This window comes from Aquila chrysaetos, chromosome 11, assembly GCF_900496995.4.
Source record: "Aquila chrysaetos chrysaetos chromosome 11, bAquChr1.4, whole genome shotgun sequence".
In the NCBI taxonomy this organism is placed as follows: domain Eukaryota; kingdom Metazoa; phylum Chordata; class Aves; order Accipitriformes; family Accipitridae; genus Aquila; species Aquila chrysaetos.
In genome coordinates this window covers 11,937,538-11,956,531 of record NC_044014.1, presented here as the reverse complement: position 1 = coordinate 11,956,531, position 18,994 = coordinate 11,937,538, and the positions used below count along the sequence as shown (strand labels likewise).

Below are 18,994 nucleotides of genomic sequence, written 5' to 3'. Positions count from 1 at the left end.
CTTCCCACCGCTTTTTCCCTGTGAGTCAACTTCTGCCTACATAGATGCTTCCGGACCAGCCTGAGTGCCCTCTTCATTGCACGCTGATGGGATGGTGAGTTTGTACTGACGAACACTTTCTTCCCCTGGATTTCTAGATTTTCCTGCATGTAGGCAGAGAGCAGCGTGATGCCGTATGACTGAAGTCCCTGCTCACAGTTCATGAATAATAAAGACTGCCAAAACTCACAGCCCGAAAGCCGTGTTTTGTAAGGCTTCCTGCACACATTCACGCAGCAAATATCTGCGGTGGTGTGAAATGTGACGGCCCCATGCTGATCTTCAGCCAGAGGTCACACTCCCCACCCCGGAGCTGGAGGAAGGTGCAGGATGGTGCAGCCCCTCCAGCACGATGACCTCTGGCTCAGCTGGGACCTTTCTGCAGCTAACTTAGCAAAGGAAAGTGAAGCAGAACCCTCTGGGTGCAGGAGGGATGGAGCGAGCAGCAGTTTATAGGGTTAGCATTTTCCTCCTGCTGTGGAGGACTGGCTGCTACTCGATTTATCAGGGCTGTAGGATGGGACCATCTGGTAGCCATAGGCTGTCAGGTAGCCCTAGAGATCCTTCACCATGAGCAGTCCCTGTCAGAAGGGGCATTTCCCAGGAGGAACTTGGGAAGGGCTAGGGGAAGGGCCTGGCTTTGAAATTTTTTCTTTTTAATTAAGGAAGAGAGTCTTAATAAACCTGGAAATCCCCCTTTTAAATTTGATACACCAGCCTTTTCCAGGCCCCCAAGCCCTCGGGGAGGACGTCATAGGAAGTGAGATTAAATGCACTTGGAGGGACGAGAGAAACGGGGACCCAAGACCTGTCTGCACTTGTGTAAGCCAAAGCATCACCTGAAGGAGCTCATTTGAAAGTAAGCCCATACAGGAACAGCCCCTTTCTCAGAGGAGACCACCCTTTCCCAGGAACAGAAGCTAAATAAAAGACAACTTTGTCCATACCTACAAGGGCTTGCTGGGGGGTGCAGTCTGCAAACGGAGTGGCAAGGCAGTTTCTGTTGCAGGAGTTCCTGTGCAACAGGCCGTTTGCGTATCTGCAGAGGAAATCAGCTGTGTCACCCCACGGGCTCTTTTCTGCCAGTAGGAAACTGTGGCGAAGACACATACTATGGGCAGCAGCATTGTATTGGGAAGAGTTTCCAATACAAAGTTGACTTAAGAGATGCCAAGGTGCTGCACTGTGTGTGTCTGATAATACCAGTATAAGTCAGGTCCTGCTGGTCCCAGACCATGCCCTTCCTATGGGACAAAGGTGAGCAAATGCATGGCAGGTATCACCTAATTTTTTTAACTCTCCTGGTTTTAAATGAATGGCATTTTTGTTATTATTTACTTCCACAGCTACTTCAGCTTAAAAATAGTTATGTATTTTATGGGCTTAGCATATGATACCCTCTTACTTTGTGAAATACAGGGGTGGAACATAGTCCTACTGGCATGAAACAGTTTGGTGCGTAGAACGAATGCTATAACAGGCTGAAAGTGATGGGGAAGTTTTATTTTATAAAGATGCTCAAGTGGGCTATGCCATCAAAAGGATACAAAGTCGAAGCCACATCCTGCCGACTTGGCTAATCCATAAAAGAGCTTTCAGTGTTTTCCCTTGGAGTAACAGCTTTAAATTTTAATAAGCTGTAGTGTACTTTCACCGGATGTCATAAGCTGATACAAAGTTTAAATGGGGTTAAGTAAGTAGGAGCCTAGGAGAAATGAACATAAAAGATGTGGATTATTTCCTCTCTTTTACAAGTTTATTTCACTAGGTTTATTTTGGGAAAAAAATATTTAATTCAAAATTATTTTTTTTCCTCTGGGTGATTCAGATGTCAGGGGAGGGAGACAACAGCTGAAGTAAACAGAGCAACTTCAGCAGAAAGGACACTCAGTAAAAAGAAAGAAATTAATCGAGTTATTAAATCAGGTTACTTTGTCATATAAAAGATTTTAGGATAGTTACCAAGTCACAGACTTGTGTGCCTGACCATGATCCACACAAGCCTGTAAAACAGGGACTTATAGGAAGATTCCTTGGAAGGTCATCCAGCTCACCCAGGGCAGGATCGACTCTACATAAATCTTTCCGGACAGACTTTTGTTCAGCCCGTTCTTGGAGCCCTCAGCGGTGGAGAACCGCAGCCTGCCACAGCCAGCGACGCCAGCTCTGCTGCTCTCTGCCGCCGAGAAGCTTCCCTCCACCTACAGCAGATGTTCCTTCCTTCACTTTAAGTGCATTACCCCTTGTGTTACCCCCGGTGAGAGAGGAGGTCTGGTTTATCTCCTTCCTCTTCGCAGCTCTGGGTAGTATGTTTGCAAGCTGCTGTCCCCGCAGCCTCCCCCAGCCCGCCGGCTCCAGCTGCTTCCTCTTTCCCCACAGCTGCCTTCTAGATACCCTGCAGCAGACCCAAACACCATCCAGAAATACCATCTAGGGTGATATCCAGAGGGTAGACCGAAGCCTAGACCTGCTTTTTGTTTGTGTTCTCTTTGCAAAGGTGGGATAAAAAGCTTTTCAGGCATGGGGTGTGCAACACCAAGCTTGTGCTGGAGTAAGAGAGGGAGTTTGTAGTCTCCGCCGTGACCCACTGGTCACCCTGCCTGTACCATGCCTGGGGACCCCTGAAAACAAGCAGGGGCTGTGGGGTGGGGTTTTTTCCTGCTACTGGCAATGCTATAGAAAACAGAGGTATAATGGTTTTTACTGAATGTGTTTGTTTTGTTTGCTTATATCTGTGTAGCCCACTGAAATGGCTCCAAAACATTCTCAGCTAAAAGCGCGAGCTCTCCATTTTGAGCTTAAAAAGTCGTTTCTGTACCCAGGAGCTGTACTTATTCTCAGTGGAGTGGGCATACTAACACACACTGTGCAGTGGATTATATTTACGTGATTATACCCTCTAGGCAACAACCTGGTGCTTAAGAAATGAGTCAGTCAGAAAGACCAAGGCAGAGGGAATCAGATTCAGCGATGATAAGATTTGCTTCCAAAAGATCTGGACCAAAGTAACCAGCGTTTCTCCAAGATTTGCTTGTCCTAATAGTCAATTAAACGGCATGTGCAAGAATATTTTATGTCATTTGATGGCTCCCAACAGTCTAAAGAAGCGGTAACCGCACACAAGGACTAGGATTCGCACAGTGAGAGGCTGGTTGCATACCAATGGCCAGAAGATGTGAGTGAAAACCTGGCCGGGCTGACGATGGCTGTGTTAGTGGGGGGAGATCTGCCGGTGAGGAATAGGAGCAGGTTCCTGGGAAATACATCCGGGAAAAGGGAAGAGACAGGACGAGAAGGCAAGAAATGCGTGCAGGGAAACAGCAGCAGGAAGAGGAAAGAACAAATGAGAACTGGCAAGTTGATAAAAGAACAAAAGGGCTTTGTCTCACATTAAAGGCAGCTAACTACACAAATCATTTTCCCATGTAAGCAATTACTGCAGCTACCCCAGGGATAGTACATGGTTGCAAATGGGAAGACGGGTTCTTTACATTCATAACTGGGTCTGGCAAGTGCTCCATCAATACGTCTCGTGATTCTCTGGGCCATGTCACGCAAGCGGAGAAACTGAAACTTGATTGTGCAGACAGCTGGAATCCTCGTTTTAAAAATTGCCTGTCTATCTGTACGCAGGAGTAAGTAATCAGCTAGTGGAACAGAAAGAACAGTGGCTTCTAAAAGGAGACAGGAGGTTTGGTTTATTCCTCTTTCATTCCTGACAGCAGCTGTTGACAGCAGCTTGCAGCAGTCAGTGGAGTCACGTAGGCATGAGTCAGGTAAAAATCAGACGTAAGTCTGAGATTCCCTTTCAGCCTGATTTTCAGAAGTGGTGAGCGCAGGCAACTCCCATTCAAGCCAACGCACCATTGAGCTTAGTTCTGTTTTACAGCAGCAGAGCTGGGAATACAAACCAGGTCTGAGAGACACTGGGGCTACCATAAACCGAAATTTGGTTGGTTCTTCCTGATTGTATAGGTTGTGGCATGCATTTTTTCCTAATTTTTCAGGAATAGCCACTTATGATTATTGATTTGTTACAGAATGTAGATTTAAAGTAAAAAATGTATGAACTCTTTTTTACTGAAAATGCCCAAGCCATTACTAACCTTTTTATTAGCTTTCTGGGGGAAGAAAAAAGATTCCAGCTCAACATCAAATCACATCTATGAGGCCATAAAGCGGGGGAGGTGGTTGTCCTGCCGCAGAGTCTGTGTCTGAGAGTGCTTTTCGCCCTCTGGAATCAGCTTTTGGCAATGGGTTATTCTGTTGGGACCGAGAGAAATTCGTAACAAGGCTAATGTTCATGATCTGATCTCTTCTGTTAGACTTTGTCTCAAGAGTGACCAAGTCATGACACCGATGAGGTCTCAGCTTGACAATCTCCTATTGCCACTGCTCGGCTGCCCGTAGCCCTGGGTGTAAATTTACCTGTCTTCCAGCTTTCCATTTACCAGCACAAACTTATCTCACTGCTTGTGCTGTAAGTGTTTTGACATCAGCCGCTCCAAAAATAGAAACTGATGTTATGTAAAACTTAATAACATTAAAGAAATGCCAACCCATCTTCTCTGCTGTCTTGTGCTATGCGTTGTTCGTCTGAGGAATTTCTTGCATTTCACAACCAACCGGAGGATGCGGGTTCAGGATTGTGCCCCAGCAGGGATATGAAGCAGCTCAAGCCCCAGACTAGGACTGCACAGCATGTAGGTTACTCTCTATACCACCTTCCCGACCGATCTCCTGTGTGACCCTTGATCGGCCTTCCCCTCAGTCCCCAGCAGCCAGAGCTCGCTGGCTTTCTCTCACATTTGGTCTTGCTGAAGTCTGGGGTTAGTTAACTCTTTGGGGTGACAAGCACACATGTAGCACCCAGCACAGGGCGTCCCTTGTCTCAGCTCAGGCAACTCGAGCCCTAGAAACTTGGCTGATCCCGTCTCTTTTGCTTCCAAAGAAATGCCGTTCATTTATTCACCTAAGTGCCTTTTTAAAGCTCCTTTTGAATTTTGTTCTCTCCGAAAGGCAGCATTGTGCTCTTTAGCAGTGCCCGCTGGATGCTACCCCACGGATGCTGTGCCCTGGGAGTTTTTACCTGGGGTGGGGGTCCAGCTGTGCCCCCCAGGAGCTGGGCCCAGCCCTCCCCAGCTGCAGGGAGAAAATTTCCCCTCGCAGCACTGAGAACAGGCAGAAACAAAGAGCCCGGAGGAGGTGGGAAGGGGAGAAGGGAAGAATGAGCTAGGTTCGGGGAAATACAGCCTGGAAGAAAAGGAAAGGACCAGCTGATGTGAAAGCCCCGATAAAAGCCCGAGACAAAGGACTAAAGAGCCTGGGAGATTATCAAGGGGAAGCGGGAGGAGGAGCAGAAAGATGCAGCAGAACCTAAGCGGGAATGATGTAAAGTGCTGCAGGGAGGAGGGGAGTTTCCTACCTAAAGCAGAGGGTAGTTTAAGTTACCCAACCACCTCCATTTACAGGAATCGAGCCCCTTTCTCCCTTCTGGCTGGGAGCCCCTGACAAACGAAGGAGCTGCTCCAGTGCGGAAAAGCATCCATGTCCATCCCACAGCCCCGACAGCATCAGCCCCGATTGTTCATCTATTTCCAAGCACAACCGAGTCATTTCGCTGGTGGGCAGCGGGGTCAGGGACACTCTGCATCCAGGACCCTGCAGTGGAGGAAGCATTAGTACTGCTGTTGTCAGCCTTGTTATTTTCTTCTAATAAAAAGGTGGTCATGACTCACTCCATTAAGAAACAAAAGCAGAGCTGTAATCTACTGAAAGGCAGTTGTTTGGATGCTCAGCATTAGGTGTGTAAATGGAGGAAGGTCAGCTGCAGGTCAGGTCTGGTGATATACACCCGCCAGTCCAGGCTAAACTTCAGGTATTTGGCAGAGTTTATTTTCTGGGCTGGTGGGATTTGCCCCCTCCTTCAGACTAGCATTTCCGCCAGGAGGAGTCGGGGGAAGCTCTCTTTCCCACCCCTCCACATTTCACTTGGGTTTCCTGAGAGGAAATGATGCTCTCGTGTGACTGCGCTGGCCCCCTTCTTCCTCCCAGGAGGGAGAAGCACGCTAGCATCTGCCCGCAGCCCCTCTTCCCCTCCCTGTGCTGCACTGGGACCAGTTCGCCAGCTGGGCTGTTACTGGGGGGCGAGCCCCGAGGGAGCCAGGCTGCTTCTTGGGGAGGAAGAAGCGGGTCCTGAGGCTGGGCGGCAGGAAAAGCAGGTTGTGTTCAGGCGGTGCGGAGTTTTCCTGTGTGAGCGGGAATAAGTGCCTGCGCCCCTGCCCATGCCAGATTCCCACCTAGTGAAAAATAACGGGCCTGCCCGTGGGATGATGTGAAGGGGTTTTGGCACGGCTGTGGCGATGCTTCTCATGGTGGGGATCCAGTTCTGGCAGAGACGGCGTTGGCGCATGGGGACGCCTAACCCAGCCCCGCGGCTCCGGCAGTGCCCAGCTGCCTCCCAGGGTGGGCGCAGAAGAAGGGACGGAGCCGGGCTGCCATGACGGCAGTGGCCAGGTGAAGACAACACCCACGCTAAGACGCTGTGTGAACATCTGCCCCTACCCACAAGCTATTTCTATTTTTGTTCCGTCTCATACCCTGACTGACTCAGAGGAGGGGAGCGAGGGGGGGCAGGTTAGAAGGAGCCAGCCGAGGGGCTGCAGGGGGTTTCAAAGAGGAAGAGGAGGAGGAGGAGGTGCTTCGAAACCAGTAGTTGCTATTCCTTCAATCAGCTTGAACGTTTTCCTCCTCGCACAGTCTCTTTCAAGCTTCTCTGTTTCAGCTGCAGGCAATTTGAGGCAGGGACGGCACTTCCTGCCTGCTGTTGAGGTGAACATACTTTCAGGGCACCATCAGAATAAATGACACCCTGCTCTTAGACAGCTCCACTGTAATCTGCCCGGGCTCTAATGAGCTTGGCTGGAGCTCATCCTTTTGCCTAACTTCTTCCAGGGATTTCCAGTTCTCTTTTTAGTTGCTTTGCGAAACTTATCTACAAGGAAAGGGCAAGAGCCAAATTTCCCAATTCCTGTGCGTCTTAGTGTCGTGACTTCTGGACACAGGCGCAGACTGAGGTCCGCAGTGTAAGTCTTGCAGGTCCTTGAGGCACAGTCTTGCAGCCTAGAAGTTTGCCACAAGGAAAGGGACATAAGACACCCCCCAACGAGACATGCCAGCAATTTTTCTGTTGCAGGTGGCCCTCCCATCGCTGACCCCCTCCTCCAGAGCACTCATTAACTGTGCAGAAATGGCATATCTTGCTTTGTCCCAAGCTGTTACTCCTTGTTTCCTCCTTTGCCACCAGGCTATAAACCTTGGGCCAGGTAACCGCATCCTCGGGGGTGTTCCCCAAACAGCCCACGCTTATCGTTCGGCTACCAGAGCCACCTTGATGCAAACTGCGGCCCAGGCAGGGGACCCAGCTCTTTCCGAGGGGGTCTAGGAGCCGGCAGCTCCCATCCCCATAGCAGCTGCGCCCTCGCAGGCAGGTGCAGGCAGGCCTGCCCGTGCTCAGGCTTTGCTGGGGGTGAGGACATCCACAGCGAGGGGGAATAAGGGGAACTGAAACCCCCTTTTGCAACCTGGTGTGAGAAACCCGACCCAGCGCTGCCCTTCCTCCCCTCCCCTCCTCCTCCTCCCCCCGCCCGCCCCCCCCCCCGGCACGCTTCCCGGCTCTCCTCGCTGACTGGGGAGGGGGAGCGGTGATGCTGGGATGAGCCTCAGGCCGATGACTGGAGAATTTTTGCGGTGTTTTTCAGCTTCCTCTGCCTCCGAGCCTGACTAACGCTGCCTGCGCGGCCGCGGCCCCCGCCCGCCGCCGGGGAGGGATGGAGGGAGGCGGGGGGGATCCCCGCCAGGGGGGCGGCGCGCCGGGCGGCGCGGGGCGGGGGATGCCCATGTTTGGAAGGCGGGCGCGTCACTCCCCTTATATGGGCAGTGTCGTCAGAGCCCGGCCTCCCATTCATATAAATGCCCGGTGGCGGCGGCCGGGATTCCCTGCCCGGGCTCGGCGCGGTGCCGCGGTGCCTCCGTCCTTCCCTACCCTTCCCTTCCTTTCCCTCCCGTCCCGTCGCCGCCGGCCGAGCCCCTGCGGCCCCGCGCTCCCCCGCGGCTCCCGCGCTAGCACCGGGGCTCCCCGGCGGGCACACTCCTGCCGCTCTCCCCGCTCCTGCCCCGGCTGCGGCGGGGCGTGAGTCCACGGCCGGCATGAAAGTCACGTCCCTCGACTGCCGCCAGCTGAGGAAGCTCCTGCGGAAGGAGCCCTCCCGCTGCCTGGTGCTGGACTGCCGGCCCTACCTGTCCTACTCGGCCTCCTGCCTCCGCGGCTCGCTCAACGTCAACCTCAACTCGGTGGTGATGCGGAGGGCCCGCGGCGGGGCCGTGCCGCTTCACTTCGTGGTCCCCGACGCGGCGGCCCGCGCCCGGCTGCTGCTGGGCGGCGAGGGGGCGGCGGGGACCGCCCGCCTGGCAGCCGTGGTGGTGCTGGACCAGGGCACGGGGCACTGGCAGAAGCTGAAGAAGGACAGCACGGCCCAGATCGTCCTCAACGCCCTGCTCTCCAGCCTGCCGGAGGCCGGGGCCAGGGTCTGCTTCCTGAAAGGTGAGAAGGGTGACGGGGAAAGGGGGGGAGGCCGGGGGCGGGGGAGCGGCGCGGATCGACCCTCAAAGCTCCCCCGGGTGGCGGCATTGGCGGCGGCCCCGCGGTGCTCCCGTCCCCTCTCCTCCGCCACCACCGCCCCGCAGTTAACCTGATTATTGGCGGAGGGCAGGGAGGTAACGCCGGGATTTCGTTTCTTTTCCACCCACTGGAAATAAATCCCGGATAGACTCTGCGGGCTGAGCCTAAATGCCTTTCCGCTCACCCCCGCCGCGCGTTTAAGAGGCTGATGGAAAGCAAAGAATATTAGGGAAGAAGAGAAAAAGTTGCAGATTATCAAAGGGGGGGGGGGGGGGGCGAGAGAGATCGCGGCTGCGTGGAAAATAAAATCGGCCCGCAGGTAAGAGGAGAGCCGAGGCCACCGCTCCCCGCTCTCAGCCCGGTGACACGGGGCGGCCCGTGTTGGGCGCCCGAAACCGGGGATCGGTGCCCGTTCCTCCACCCAGGGAGGTTTATCTCGCCGTCGGGCATATCGAGGCTGGCAGGGGAAACCCATAGCCGAAACTCCGGGGCTTGTCGGGGGACAGAAATACCTTCCCCCCTCCCGCCACACGTGTTACAGCCCTTTGATTGCGGTTCTTTGTTTTCCTTCCGTGTAACCCGGGGATAATAAAACGATAAAAAAAAAAAAAAACCAGCACCCGCCCTTTCTCTGTCCTCCCATCCCTGCCTCCCCTCCATTACTCCTGGCAGAGCCTTTGTCCTTTTGCCCTCTCTGTTCTCTCAGCGCCCCCCCCCCGCTCCCCGGTGCCTCCCCGCGGAGAGGAGCAGTGCCCAGCCGGGGACGCTCCCACCCGTAGCCCCGCACACCCGGCTGCCGGGACCGCGGGGCTCCCCGGAGCGGGGCCACGCTGAAGCAGGGGTTCCTGAAGAACCCTTTGCCATACCCTGAGGCCATGGGGAGGCCATAAATGGAGGAGAAAAGCGGGCGATGTTTCGTGAATAAACTCTGCCCCTGTGTCCTCACCGGCCAGGGTTAATTCACTTTTATTAAGCCTTTTATCACGCTAGTTTTTGTCCCGATGTGCCCGGTTTGTGCCTTCTATAACGAACAGTGCCTGGAGAACATCCCCGCCAGGGTAGACGCACCTCCAGCCCGCATATTGCCTGAGACCAAGGGAGAGGGAGACTCCCAGGGCAGTTTGCACCACCATGGCTCTGTCCGGGCACCACCAGCGTGCCCTGGGGTCTGACAGTCTCCCCAAAAAGCACCAATTCTGCTGCTGCAGGGCAGGGATACTTGCACTGTGCTGGGCCAGCCAAATCCTTAGAGACCTCATTAAACTGGAGATGAAGAAACATCTCCAGGGTCATGCTGGGAAGTCTGTGGCAAAGCAGGGGCTGAATTAAGCTCTGCTGACTCTCAGCCTGCTCGTTTAGCCACAAGATCGTCCTTCCCTCCTCGTGTACCAGCCCCATGCTTTGAAGTGGTGACTGTGGCTGTGGGCAGTTTATTTGGGGTGGGGTTCTGATGTAGGCCCTGCTTTGTGCCTTTTGTGTATTGCAAAGTGTCTTATCTTGAAAGCCTGTCGAACTGAGGCTGAAAAGTTTCCCCCTTAGTGGATGAGAAAGTTTCCTCCTTTTCCTGCTGCTGTTCCCCTTTGCTTTGCTAGAAGTGCTCTGAGTCGCAGGATCAGGCCCATGAAGTCCACAGCTCCGTTTCCAATCCCGTGTGGCCCGAGGAGCTGGTGACTCAGTGGGCAGCATTGCTGATTCACCGGGGCCACGGACCCCCAGGAAGCTCTTGTGGTCTGGGGAAAGATCTCTGGGACAGTGGGGTTATAAATCATCCTGAAGCACTGGGCACTGATCAGAAGAAAGAGCCCTTCGGGGGTCTGTAACACCGACCTTGCAAACAATGGGCTGTAAAAACACCAGAAAAAAAAACCAACCTCCCTGAGGTTCCCCCTTTATAGTCCTGCTCTCCCTAGGTATGGGGGGAGCTGGGAGGAGATGTTGGCTACTTAAGGGCTAAGGTGGTCTGGAAGTCGCAGTGATGAGAGAAGATATGAGCAGGTCACCCCCACCAGGTCACCAAGCATCTTGGGGATCTGGCCCCAGGCAGGGCAGCAAGTGCAGAGCAATTGCACGCCAAGTTGCATGCTGGCTCTGTTCGTTCCCTTGCTTTCTGGCAGCTGTGGGTTGAGTGTGTCACATCTTTCGCCTGTGTAGGTGCAGTTTCATCCTGGGTGAGCTCAGGTCCAGCACGGTGAGAGTGGTTGTGTGGTGGGGGGAAGAGCTTGCAGAAAGATAAAATAACGGATCCTCCCTTGGTGCTGACACGGATTCTGTTATGTATTGATTAAAACCAAAGTGCAGCCCAGCTTTCTGTGATGAGCAATCTAGTATTTGCAGAAATGACCTCAGGGAAGCTAGGTTGAGTGGGGAAGGGGAAGAGAGGAGATTGCTGGAGGATGGGATGACAAGATGACTCACTTTAAGAATGGCCTGCAAATATCCTGATCCCTAAGGCTTGTAATTAACCATTCACCAGCTGCATGCGTTAGCTGCCCCAGAGACATGAGACATGATGTCTGTTCGAACACACACGCTGATTTGGCTGGGGCAGATTTCTGTGTTCATTCAAGAGTAAAAACAACAATGCAGGGCATAAATGGGGATAATGTCTATTTATATAAACTGGATGTATTTTTTCTATGTGATGGCAGTGGTTGGGGGGCAGGAGGGAGATAAGGTCAGCTATGCAAAACAAGAGGTTTTAAAAGTCCACCCCATGAAGGGCAGGTGGAGATCAGAAGAGCAGAGGAGTCTGGAGAGCTGCTTGTGTTTGTTGGCTTTTCACACTGCCAGTTGTTAGGGATATAATTTTATCAACCCAGTTGTTGTGGATATAATTTTATCAGCCGCCCCTTTAAGGTCTCCACGGTCACTTGGCTGCTTGACCCACTGCCTTGTACTGTGAGCTCTGGGCGAGCTGGCTGAATGTGGCTGGGGAGTAGGAGGAAAGGTGCAGGTGCTGAGTGCCAGTTGACTGCAAAGTCACCCTCCTGCCCTCCGTCATGGAAAACAGACTTTCATCCCGTTCAGCGGGCTTTGGATCGTGCCGGCCGCTTGCAACACAAGGACCCCACGGCAGGACTGAGTGGGCGACAGCAGCACGTCATGAATTTGAGCACACATCTGCTCAAACATTGTGAACAAATGAGACACCGGCATTACGGGGCTGAAATGTCAGAGGTAGCTGTACCGGGCAGCCCTGGCAGCGAGGGCGGCAGGGGCCCTGTGGCTGCTCAGATATTCAGCGCTTCCTTTGTTTCGAAACCCTTCCTTGTACCGGGGCACCCACACCGACACCGCTTATCAGGGCGGAACAGTTGCAGTTGAATGAATTGCATCGGAGGGTTTGCTTTCCAAGCCTTGTTTACTTGAGGGCCACATTCTGAAGGATTATTGAATCTAGCTGTCCAAGAGCTTTCGCCCTTTATTTATGTTCTGAAAAAGCACGGCTGGCAGTCACGTGGCACGCCATTGATGTTTCCAGGCTGCTTCTGCTACCTGACTTCCTCATGTTCACTTTGGAGATTGTGTGCTTCCGTGCAGTGTATTCCAAGCCTGGAAACAGGCAACGATTTAGCTGACGACAAACTTTGAGTAACAATGTAATAATAGGATTAATTCCTTTTCATTAGCAGTGCACTGAATGAAACGAATTCAGTACTTAACCATGCAGAATAGCTCATGTGGGGCTATTCAGTTGTCAAATGCTGTCACAGGATTTCATTAAGTTTTATAGCTGTTATTTAATAGATTGGTTTCAGTGGGACTGTCTTCGTTACCTTGCTGTCTCGTGCATTGTGGTGGTTAATGGCACAGTTGCAATCATCTCCCTCTTGTGCTTATGTCCATTCAAAAATGCAAATAACATATTTCTTGTTGTCACAGTGTATATAGTAACGACAGATTTAGAGAGGATGACTCCTGAGTATACAAATCTCGGTCTCTAATGCTGGAAATAGTGCTCATATATAAAACCTGGGGGAGGGAGTATAGTCCCCGCTGTACTGCTGTACTGGAGTTAATGGTTGCTAGACTCAACAGAATTACATTTGCTAACAGTTTTAATGTGGATCCACTGGCTTTTGGCAAGTTAATAATTGTCAGCGGTATCAGAGTTTTTTCTTCGGGTGCCCGAAGCCTTTTAAACAAACCCATTTCCCCAGGGGAGCGCTAACCCTCATTAACCCCCCGGGGCCCATCGCTGTGCAGCACTATCCCACTGCACTGCAAGTGCCGGAGCTTCATTTCTCCTCCACTCTAATTAAGCCAATTTTTGGAAGCGCAAATGTTCATGTCTTTTTTTTTTTTTTTTTTTTTCCCTAGGGGGATACGAAACCTTTAACTCGCAATATCCTGAGTGCTGTGTGGATGGAAAACTCATTTCCCTGGAGAGGACTGAGGCGGAGAGAAACATCGCCAGCCACTGTGAGAAGCAGAGTGCCAACCACAAACCCGCTTACGACCAGGTGTGTGTCATGACCTTCCCTTGGGTCTTCTCCCTCCTGCCACCGGGCTCTGTTGGAGGCTGGCAGGGTGCCGGCGGCCCTCGCACCGGCGTGGGCTGTCAGTAAGTTGTCACTGTCCAGGCTGGCAGCCTGTGTGTGGAATAAGATGCCCTGTGTGTGCTGCTGCTCAACATTGCCTCTGCCCGGCTTCAAAATTAGGCAACAGCAGGAGGAGAAACACCCTGTCTAGCCCCCAAAACTGTATTTGTGACCCATCTTTATCACACAGCCAGGGAGCGTGAGCGGTGAGCAGCTCATGCCTCCCCAGGAGACTCAAAACAAGCAGGGGAGAGGCTGCCAGGAGTGTCATTTTTCCAGCAGACGAAGGAGCGCGCTTTGCCTGTGCCCCCTCTGAGACCCCGGGAGCGATCTGAGGCTGGCGGAGGGGGCCCCGGGGCCCCTTCTGAGAAGAGGCAGTGGCTCTCGAGAGCCGCCCTCGGGCGGGGGGAGTGGGGTTTCCACGCTCGGGGAATACGTGTGCTCCGAGATGTCACCCTGCGGTCGGGCGCTTCCGCCGGGGCGTGCGTTTCCTGGTGCCGGGGGGAGCCCCCGGGCGATGCCCCTCTGCTCCCCGGGGAGCACCTCCTGCCCCAGGCTCCATCCCACCACCCCGGGCGGCTCCTGCCTGTCCCCGGGCGGCTCCTGCCTGTCCCTGGTACGTGTGGGACCCGCCGGGTGGGCAGCTCAGGCCGGGGGGTGGAAAGCCCTGTTTCTCACCGCCGGGGGCTGGCGGCAGCTTTTGTGCATCATGGAAAGTTACCTGCGATCTCCGAAACCCTTGTGTCAGGCGGTGGCTTTTTTTCTCTCGCGGTCTCGTCACCCAGCCTTCGCTTGTGCTGAGGAAGGAGGAACCGAGATGACATCTCGGAGCGGGTGACGTGGCAGGTGCTGCACCCCAGGGAGGTGCAGCAGGACGGGGAGCCTTGCTCCTGTTTTTTTGCTTTGCTTCACCTTTGGAGGTGTGAGTGGAGGAGCTGAGCTATAGCAGCTTCTTCCTCTGTCCTCCTCTTCCTTCCTGCTCGGACGTGGCTCCCCGCCTTGGCCGTATTTCGGTAAAGCCTCAGAGGGAACGGGCCTCACGTATGAAAGCGCTTCGTGTGCGTCCCGAGGGGCAGCACTTGAAAGAAAGCCAGAAACATCCTGCACGCAAGTGGGCTAGATCTGACTTTGTACCTCACAGATGTGGACAAGAAAATTAAAACCTTTTTCCTGTGTGGGCTTTGCTAGCACAGTGATTCACTGGACGGCAGCACTGTGGCCAAAAATGCCAGGGAGGGAGGGAATGGGCACCCACACAGGCTCCTGTGGCTCTCTCTCGGGTATCAGGACTCAAATACCCTTGAAAAGGAATTACATGTTTCTGCTCCTTCTCTTCCAGGGCGGGCCAGTCGAAATCCTGCCTTTTCTCTACCTTGGTAGTGCCTATCATGCTTCCAAGTGTGAGTTTCTTGCCAACCTGCACATCACAGCCCTGCTCAATGTCTCCAGGAAAAGCTCGGAGTCCTTCAAAGACCAGTATTGCTACAAGTGGATCCCAGTGGAGGACAGTCACACAGCGGACATCAGCTCACACTTCCAGGAAGCCATCGACTTCATCGGTAAGTCCAAATTAACAAATTTCCAGATCTTCATGTATTTTAAATTCATTTATTTTAAAATACTTATTGGTGGGAAGGACACGTTATTTTCTGTGTGTTCCCAGAGGTTACAGCAAAAGTTTAAGCTCCCTCCCTTCTCCAGCATCTCTCCTGGTAGAGGGATTTCCATGAGGAAGGAAGGAAGAGGGACATTCAGAGCAAGGTCTCTGTCCTTCTGTCCAGGCTGGGAGGCCGAGAAAAGAAAATGCCTCCTTGACTGCTGTCAGGCAGACGAGGCGAGTGAGCTGGTTAGCTTTATTTTCTTTTCAAAGCAAGCGTAGGTGTAACTTCAGCACGGCAGGGAGCAAGGAAGTATGGTTGAATAACACCAAAATCTATTGATTTTTGTAAACGAAAAAAACATATTGGTTCCGTGGACTTGCATGCCAGACCCTGTAAAAGCCAGGTGAAGCAGAGTCAGATTACTGCCTCACTGTGCTGAGATATCCCAAAGACACTTAGAAATCCAGTGTCTCCCCTTATCATAGACCTTTTTCCATTTCTCCTTTTGCTCATGTCGGTATCTCGCCCTTTAATTAAATAGCCCAATGCAAAAAACAATGGGGAGGCCCTTAGAAAACTTTGGGCCATCGTCTCCCAAATCTTCCTGCGCGTGCCAGGTAGCACAAGGGAGAGGCTTTCCTCCCTGAGAGGCACAGGGTGGTTTAGTGGGGTGGAGCAGCCTGAGCCTGGGTGGAGATGGTGTTGAAATCGGTGCTGTTGCTCTCCAGGAACATTCGAGAGAGAAACAGAATAAAAACCCAGTTACAGACTCGCTGGACTTATTGCTCAGCTGAGTTCAAGTCCTTCGACAATGCAGGCAGAATTACAAAAAACTGATCTGAGGGTGCCCTCTGAGCCCTTCCCCTCCCTGGTAAGGGACTTCTCACACCTTTCAGAGAAATGCTAATTCAGGGCACTATTCTGTCCCATCCCCAACGCCTTCTGACAGTTGTTGAGTCACTTGGAAATTTTGCAGATTTTGAGGATGACTTTAGTTTTCACTTTCTTTTAAAATTGGGCGTGTGGTGTAGATGCTGGGGATGACTCAAATCCATGTCTTCCTTATTTTGTGCAGTAGTTAAATATAACCGGCCGTGGTGGCACCAGTCCCCCAGCAGACAATCGAAGACAGGCAAATGATAACTTGCTCAACTCTGCGTTGTTTCACTAAGCACTACACTCAGTGCAGTTATCCATAAATTGGAGCTTGAACATATTGCTCAAGGCAATAGAGCAGAGAACATCTATTTTTGAACTGTATTTTTGTGTGGAAAGGCTTATTTTAAGCACATTCTCTTTAATCTAATAACAAACATTGTGTTGTGTGAGTAACCACAGTGGCTCCTGTTGTGTAAAATGGGTGCTTTGCATAAGCCTTTTATATCCTGACTTAAGTCCAAGCATCCTTTAACCAGGCTGTAATTAGCAACTGCCTACCAGTCATTGTGTGCTTTGTGGTGAGGCCGCAGGGAGCAAGCTCAGCCTCTCCACCCAAGGGTACCCACCACCGCTCAGCTCCTGGTGCCGCTGTTTGCTGCTAACTGGCCAAACAGGGAGCTAGGTTCAGACTTTAAAGAAAAGTCCTGTTTTTCCAGCAAAGCTGATGAGAGGAAGGCAGCCCTGCAGCTTTTGAAAGACCTGATGGTGGGAGGGCTGGCCAGGCTGGGCTTGGGTCAGCACTTCAAGCCGCAGGCAGAGAAATGCGGGTACAGCAGAGAAATGCGGGTACAGCAAACACAAGCATTGCCCAGATACCTGATCTCTGTCTCGCAATGCTCTGCAAAGTCAGTTGTTCCAAAAGAGAAATAGGCATGTGGGAAGGAGACAGGGAAGGACTCTCTGAAAAAATGCAGAAAGAACCAAATCAAGATCCACAAATTCTGAAACCAAGTGTCATCTGCAGCTCAGCTCCACCTCAGGCTAGGTTTTGTCCCCCTTCTCTTTTAACCTCCATTTAACCTCCTTTTCACCTCCAAGTACCCAACAGAAGAGCAAGCCTCTCTTTGCTGGTGGACTGGCTGTGTGCCATGCTCCACCTCCAGCACTGGGTGCATGTCGCAGTGTCCTCTCCATCCCCAATGACAATTGACGTCTGTAATGACTTTTTTTCCCTAGATTATGTCAGACGAACAGGGGGCAAGATTCTGGTGCACTGTGAAGCGGGGATTTCACGCTCTCCCACCATCTGCATGGCGTATCTCATGAAGACGAAGAAGCTCCGCCTGGAGGAAGCCTTCGATTACATCAAGCAGCGCCGAAGCCTGATCTCACCAAACTTTGGCTTCATGGGCCAGTTGCTACAATACGAGTCGGAGATCTTGTCTTCCACTCCCAACCCCCCCGTTGCCTCGTGCAAAAGAGAAGCTGCATCATTCTTTGCAGAAGAACTGACATTAGGCAAAAACTTCGAAGGCTCATGTTTCGCCTTTCCTACCTCAGTGTTGAGTTCTGTGCCCATCCACTCTCCCGTCCACCAGCTGAAACTCAGCCCGATGACGGCATCTTCGTCCTGCTGAATGCCCTGGGGAGACTGGAGCTGGTGCGGTCCTCTGATCCTAACTGTGACCCCAACGAGAACATTTCATGAACGTGCAATAGAGAAACCTCATTGACTTAGTCTGAGATGGAGTGGTTGTCGTGGGTCATACTTCCTGTATGCTGTGACTGTAAGACGCAAGTGCTCTAAGTGTGGCAGGTTTTCTGAACTTCTATTGTCCTTTTTTAAAAAAAAAAGAAAAAGTGCTTTTTTAGGTTTTTATCCACAGAGCGTGCACCCACTACTGTATTTCCAGATTCCTGGGGAGCAATGAGAAATCCATTTAGTATGTTCTCGGTTCCCATCTCCTCCCCTTCTTATTTTTTAAAAGACCCTTATTTAAAGTTTCAAGCAATAAACGGCAGCAGTGGGGAAGAAAGCAAAATGAAAAGCACCACCTTTGCAACTACAGAGGTGGTGGGAGTGAATATTCATTCTGCTTTTTCTCCGGCTTTCCTCCTCCCCTCTCCTGTGTCATGTTTCAGGCAGCAAAGGGCTGGGGTGGCGGGAGGGAGCTCCTTTCCCAGGACACTGTTGCACAACCAGGTGAAAATCCCCTCCTGCTCCAGCCTCTGAAGTGTCAGGTATTGACCACAGTGTAACTGGATACCAAACCAGACCGTGGATCCATTCAGGTGTGACATTTCCTGTACTTCTGCATTTGCCTTTGTACTGGATGTGCTTTTAACTAAAGCGGGGGACTTAACCAAAGCTATCCGGCTACCCTGCTGAGCTATTATCCTCCCATCTGTTATTTAAGAACAGCCCTAGAATACTTGAATGTCTCCACAATCCTCATCCAAGTTACTTCCCATCAGATAACACTGTAACTGCTGGATTTTACACCAAAAAAACCTGACAAGCTCGGCTCCAAGCCAACTCTTCCTTTATCTCTTCCCAAGTGTTCCCGATGTGTATCGTGTGTGGTCAAGTGGTCTTGTTCAGTGTTAAGTGGCTTGCTTAGCGAGTGTGGTCACCTCTAGCCAGCCTTTGTCCCTGAAAACCAGTTTCTCTCTCGCTCGTATTGGCTTCTGTGTCTGCAAGGAGTCCTGAACGAGCATCTCTCTTTGTCTGTTGACCTTTTTACTTTTTTAAATATGTAATATGTATGGGAAATGGCAATAATTTCCAGGAGATCTCGTGAATGTGAAAGAAAACCTGCAATGGTTTTTATGGAGTGTAAAAAATAATAAAGGAAAAAAAAAAGCCAGGAAAAGAAAGCTGTTTGTTGTACTTGGAGTGAGCTGCGAAAGTGCTTTGGCAGAGCTCTGTGGCAGGAGAGGTCACCTGAGAAAAACACCATGGCCCGAAAGAGGTGTAAGGAGGTAGAAGAGAAGGGTAAGCATCACTGGGCTCTGTGCTGAAAGCCTCCAAGGTGCAGCTCTACAGACGGGAGAAGGTGAGGGGGAGGATTGTTTTAAACAGAATGACATGAGTCACAGTGGCGTCACTTCCCAGCAGCTAGGCAGGCACTTCTGTTTTGATTCACGCATGTTTTATATAAGATTTGCCATCTTGCTGAAGATGAAAATCTGAACTAAGCACAGCCTCCACTTCCTTCCCAAGCATATGCCATGGGATGCTACATGCCCTGGTC

The 18,994-nt window shown here is 51.9% G+C and overlaps 1 protein-coding gene across 1 annotated transcript; it reads left to right on the top strand.

Annotated features, from left to right (window-relative positions):
* Window positions 1-8,015: 8,015 nt before the first annotated feature.
* DUSP5 (dual specificity phosphatase 5) lies at window positions 8,016-18,613 on the top strand. The gene is made up of 4 exons (XM_030030004.2): window positions 8,016-8,641; window positions 13,040-13,182; window positions 14,600-14,819; window positions 16,977-18,613. The coding sequence occupies exons 1-4, from the start codon at window positions 8,248-8,250 to the stop codon at window positions 17,375-17,377; spliced, it is 1,158 nt and encodes a 385-aa protein (XP_029885864.2). The 5' UTR covers window positions 8,016-8,247; the 3' UTR covers window positions 17,378-18,613.
* Window positions 18,614-18,994: the final 381 nt, after the last annotated feature.

Excerpts from the sequence above, each read along its gene's own strand:
- DUSP5 (XM_030030004.2), top strand. The coding sequence starts at position 8,248 with ATGAAAGTCACGTCCCTCGACTGCCGCCAGCTGAGGAAGCTCCTGCGG. Across the intron at positions 8,642-13,039 it reads CAGGGTCTGCTTCCTGAAAG|GGGGATACGAAACCTTTAAC; the intron begins GTGAGAAGGGTG and ends TTTTTTCCCTAG. Across the intron at positions 14,820-16,976 it reads GGAAGCCATCGACTTCATCG|ATTATGTCAGACGAACAGGG; the intron begins GTAAGTCCAAAT and ends TTTTTTCCCTAG.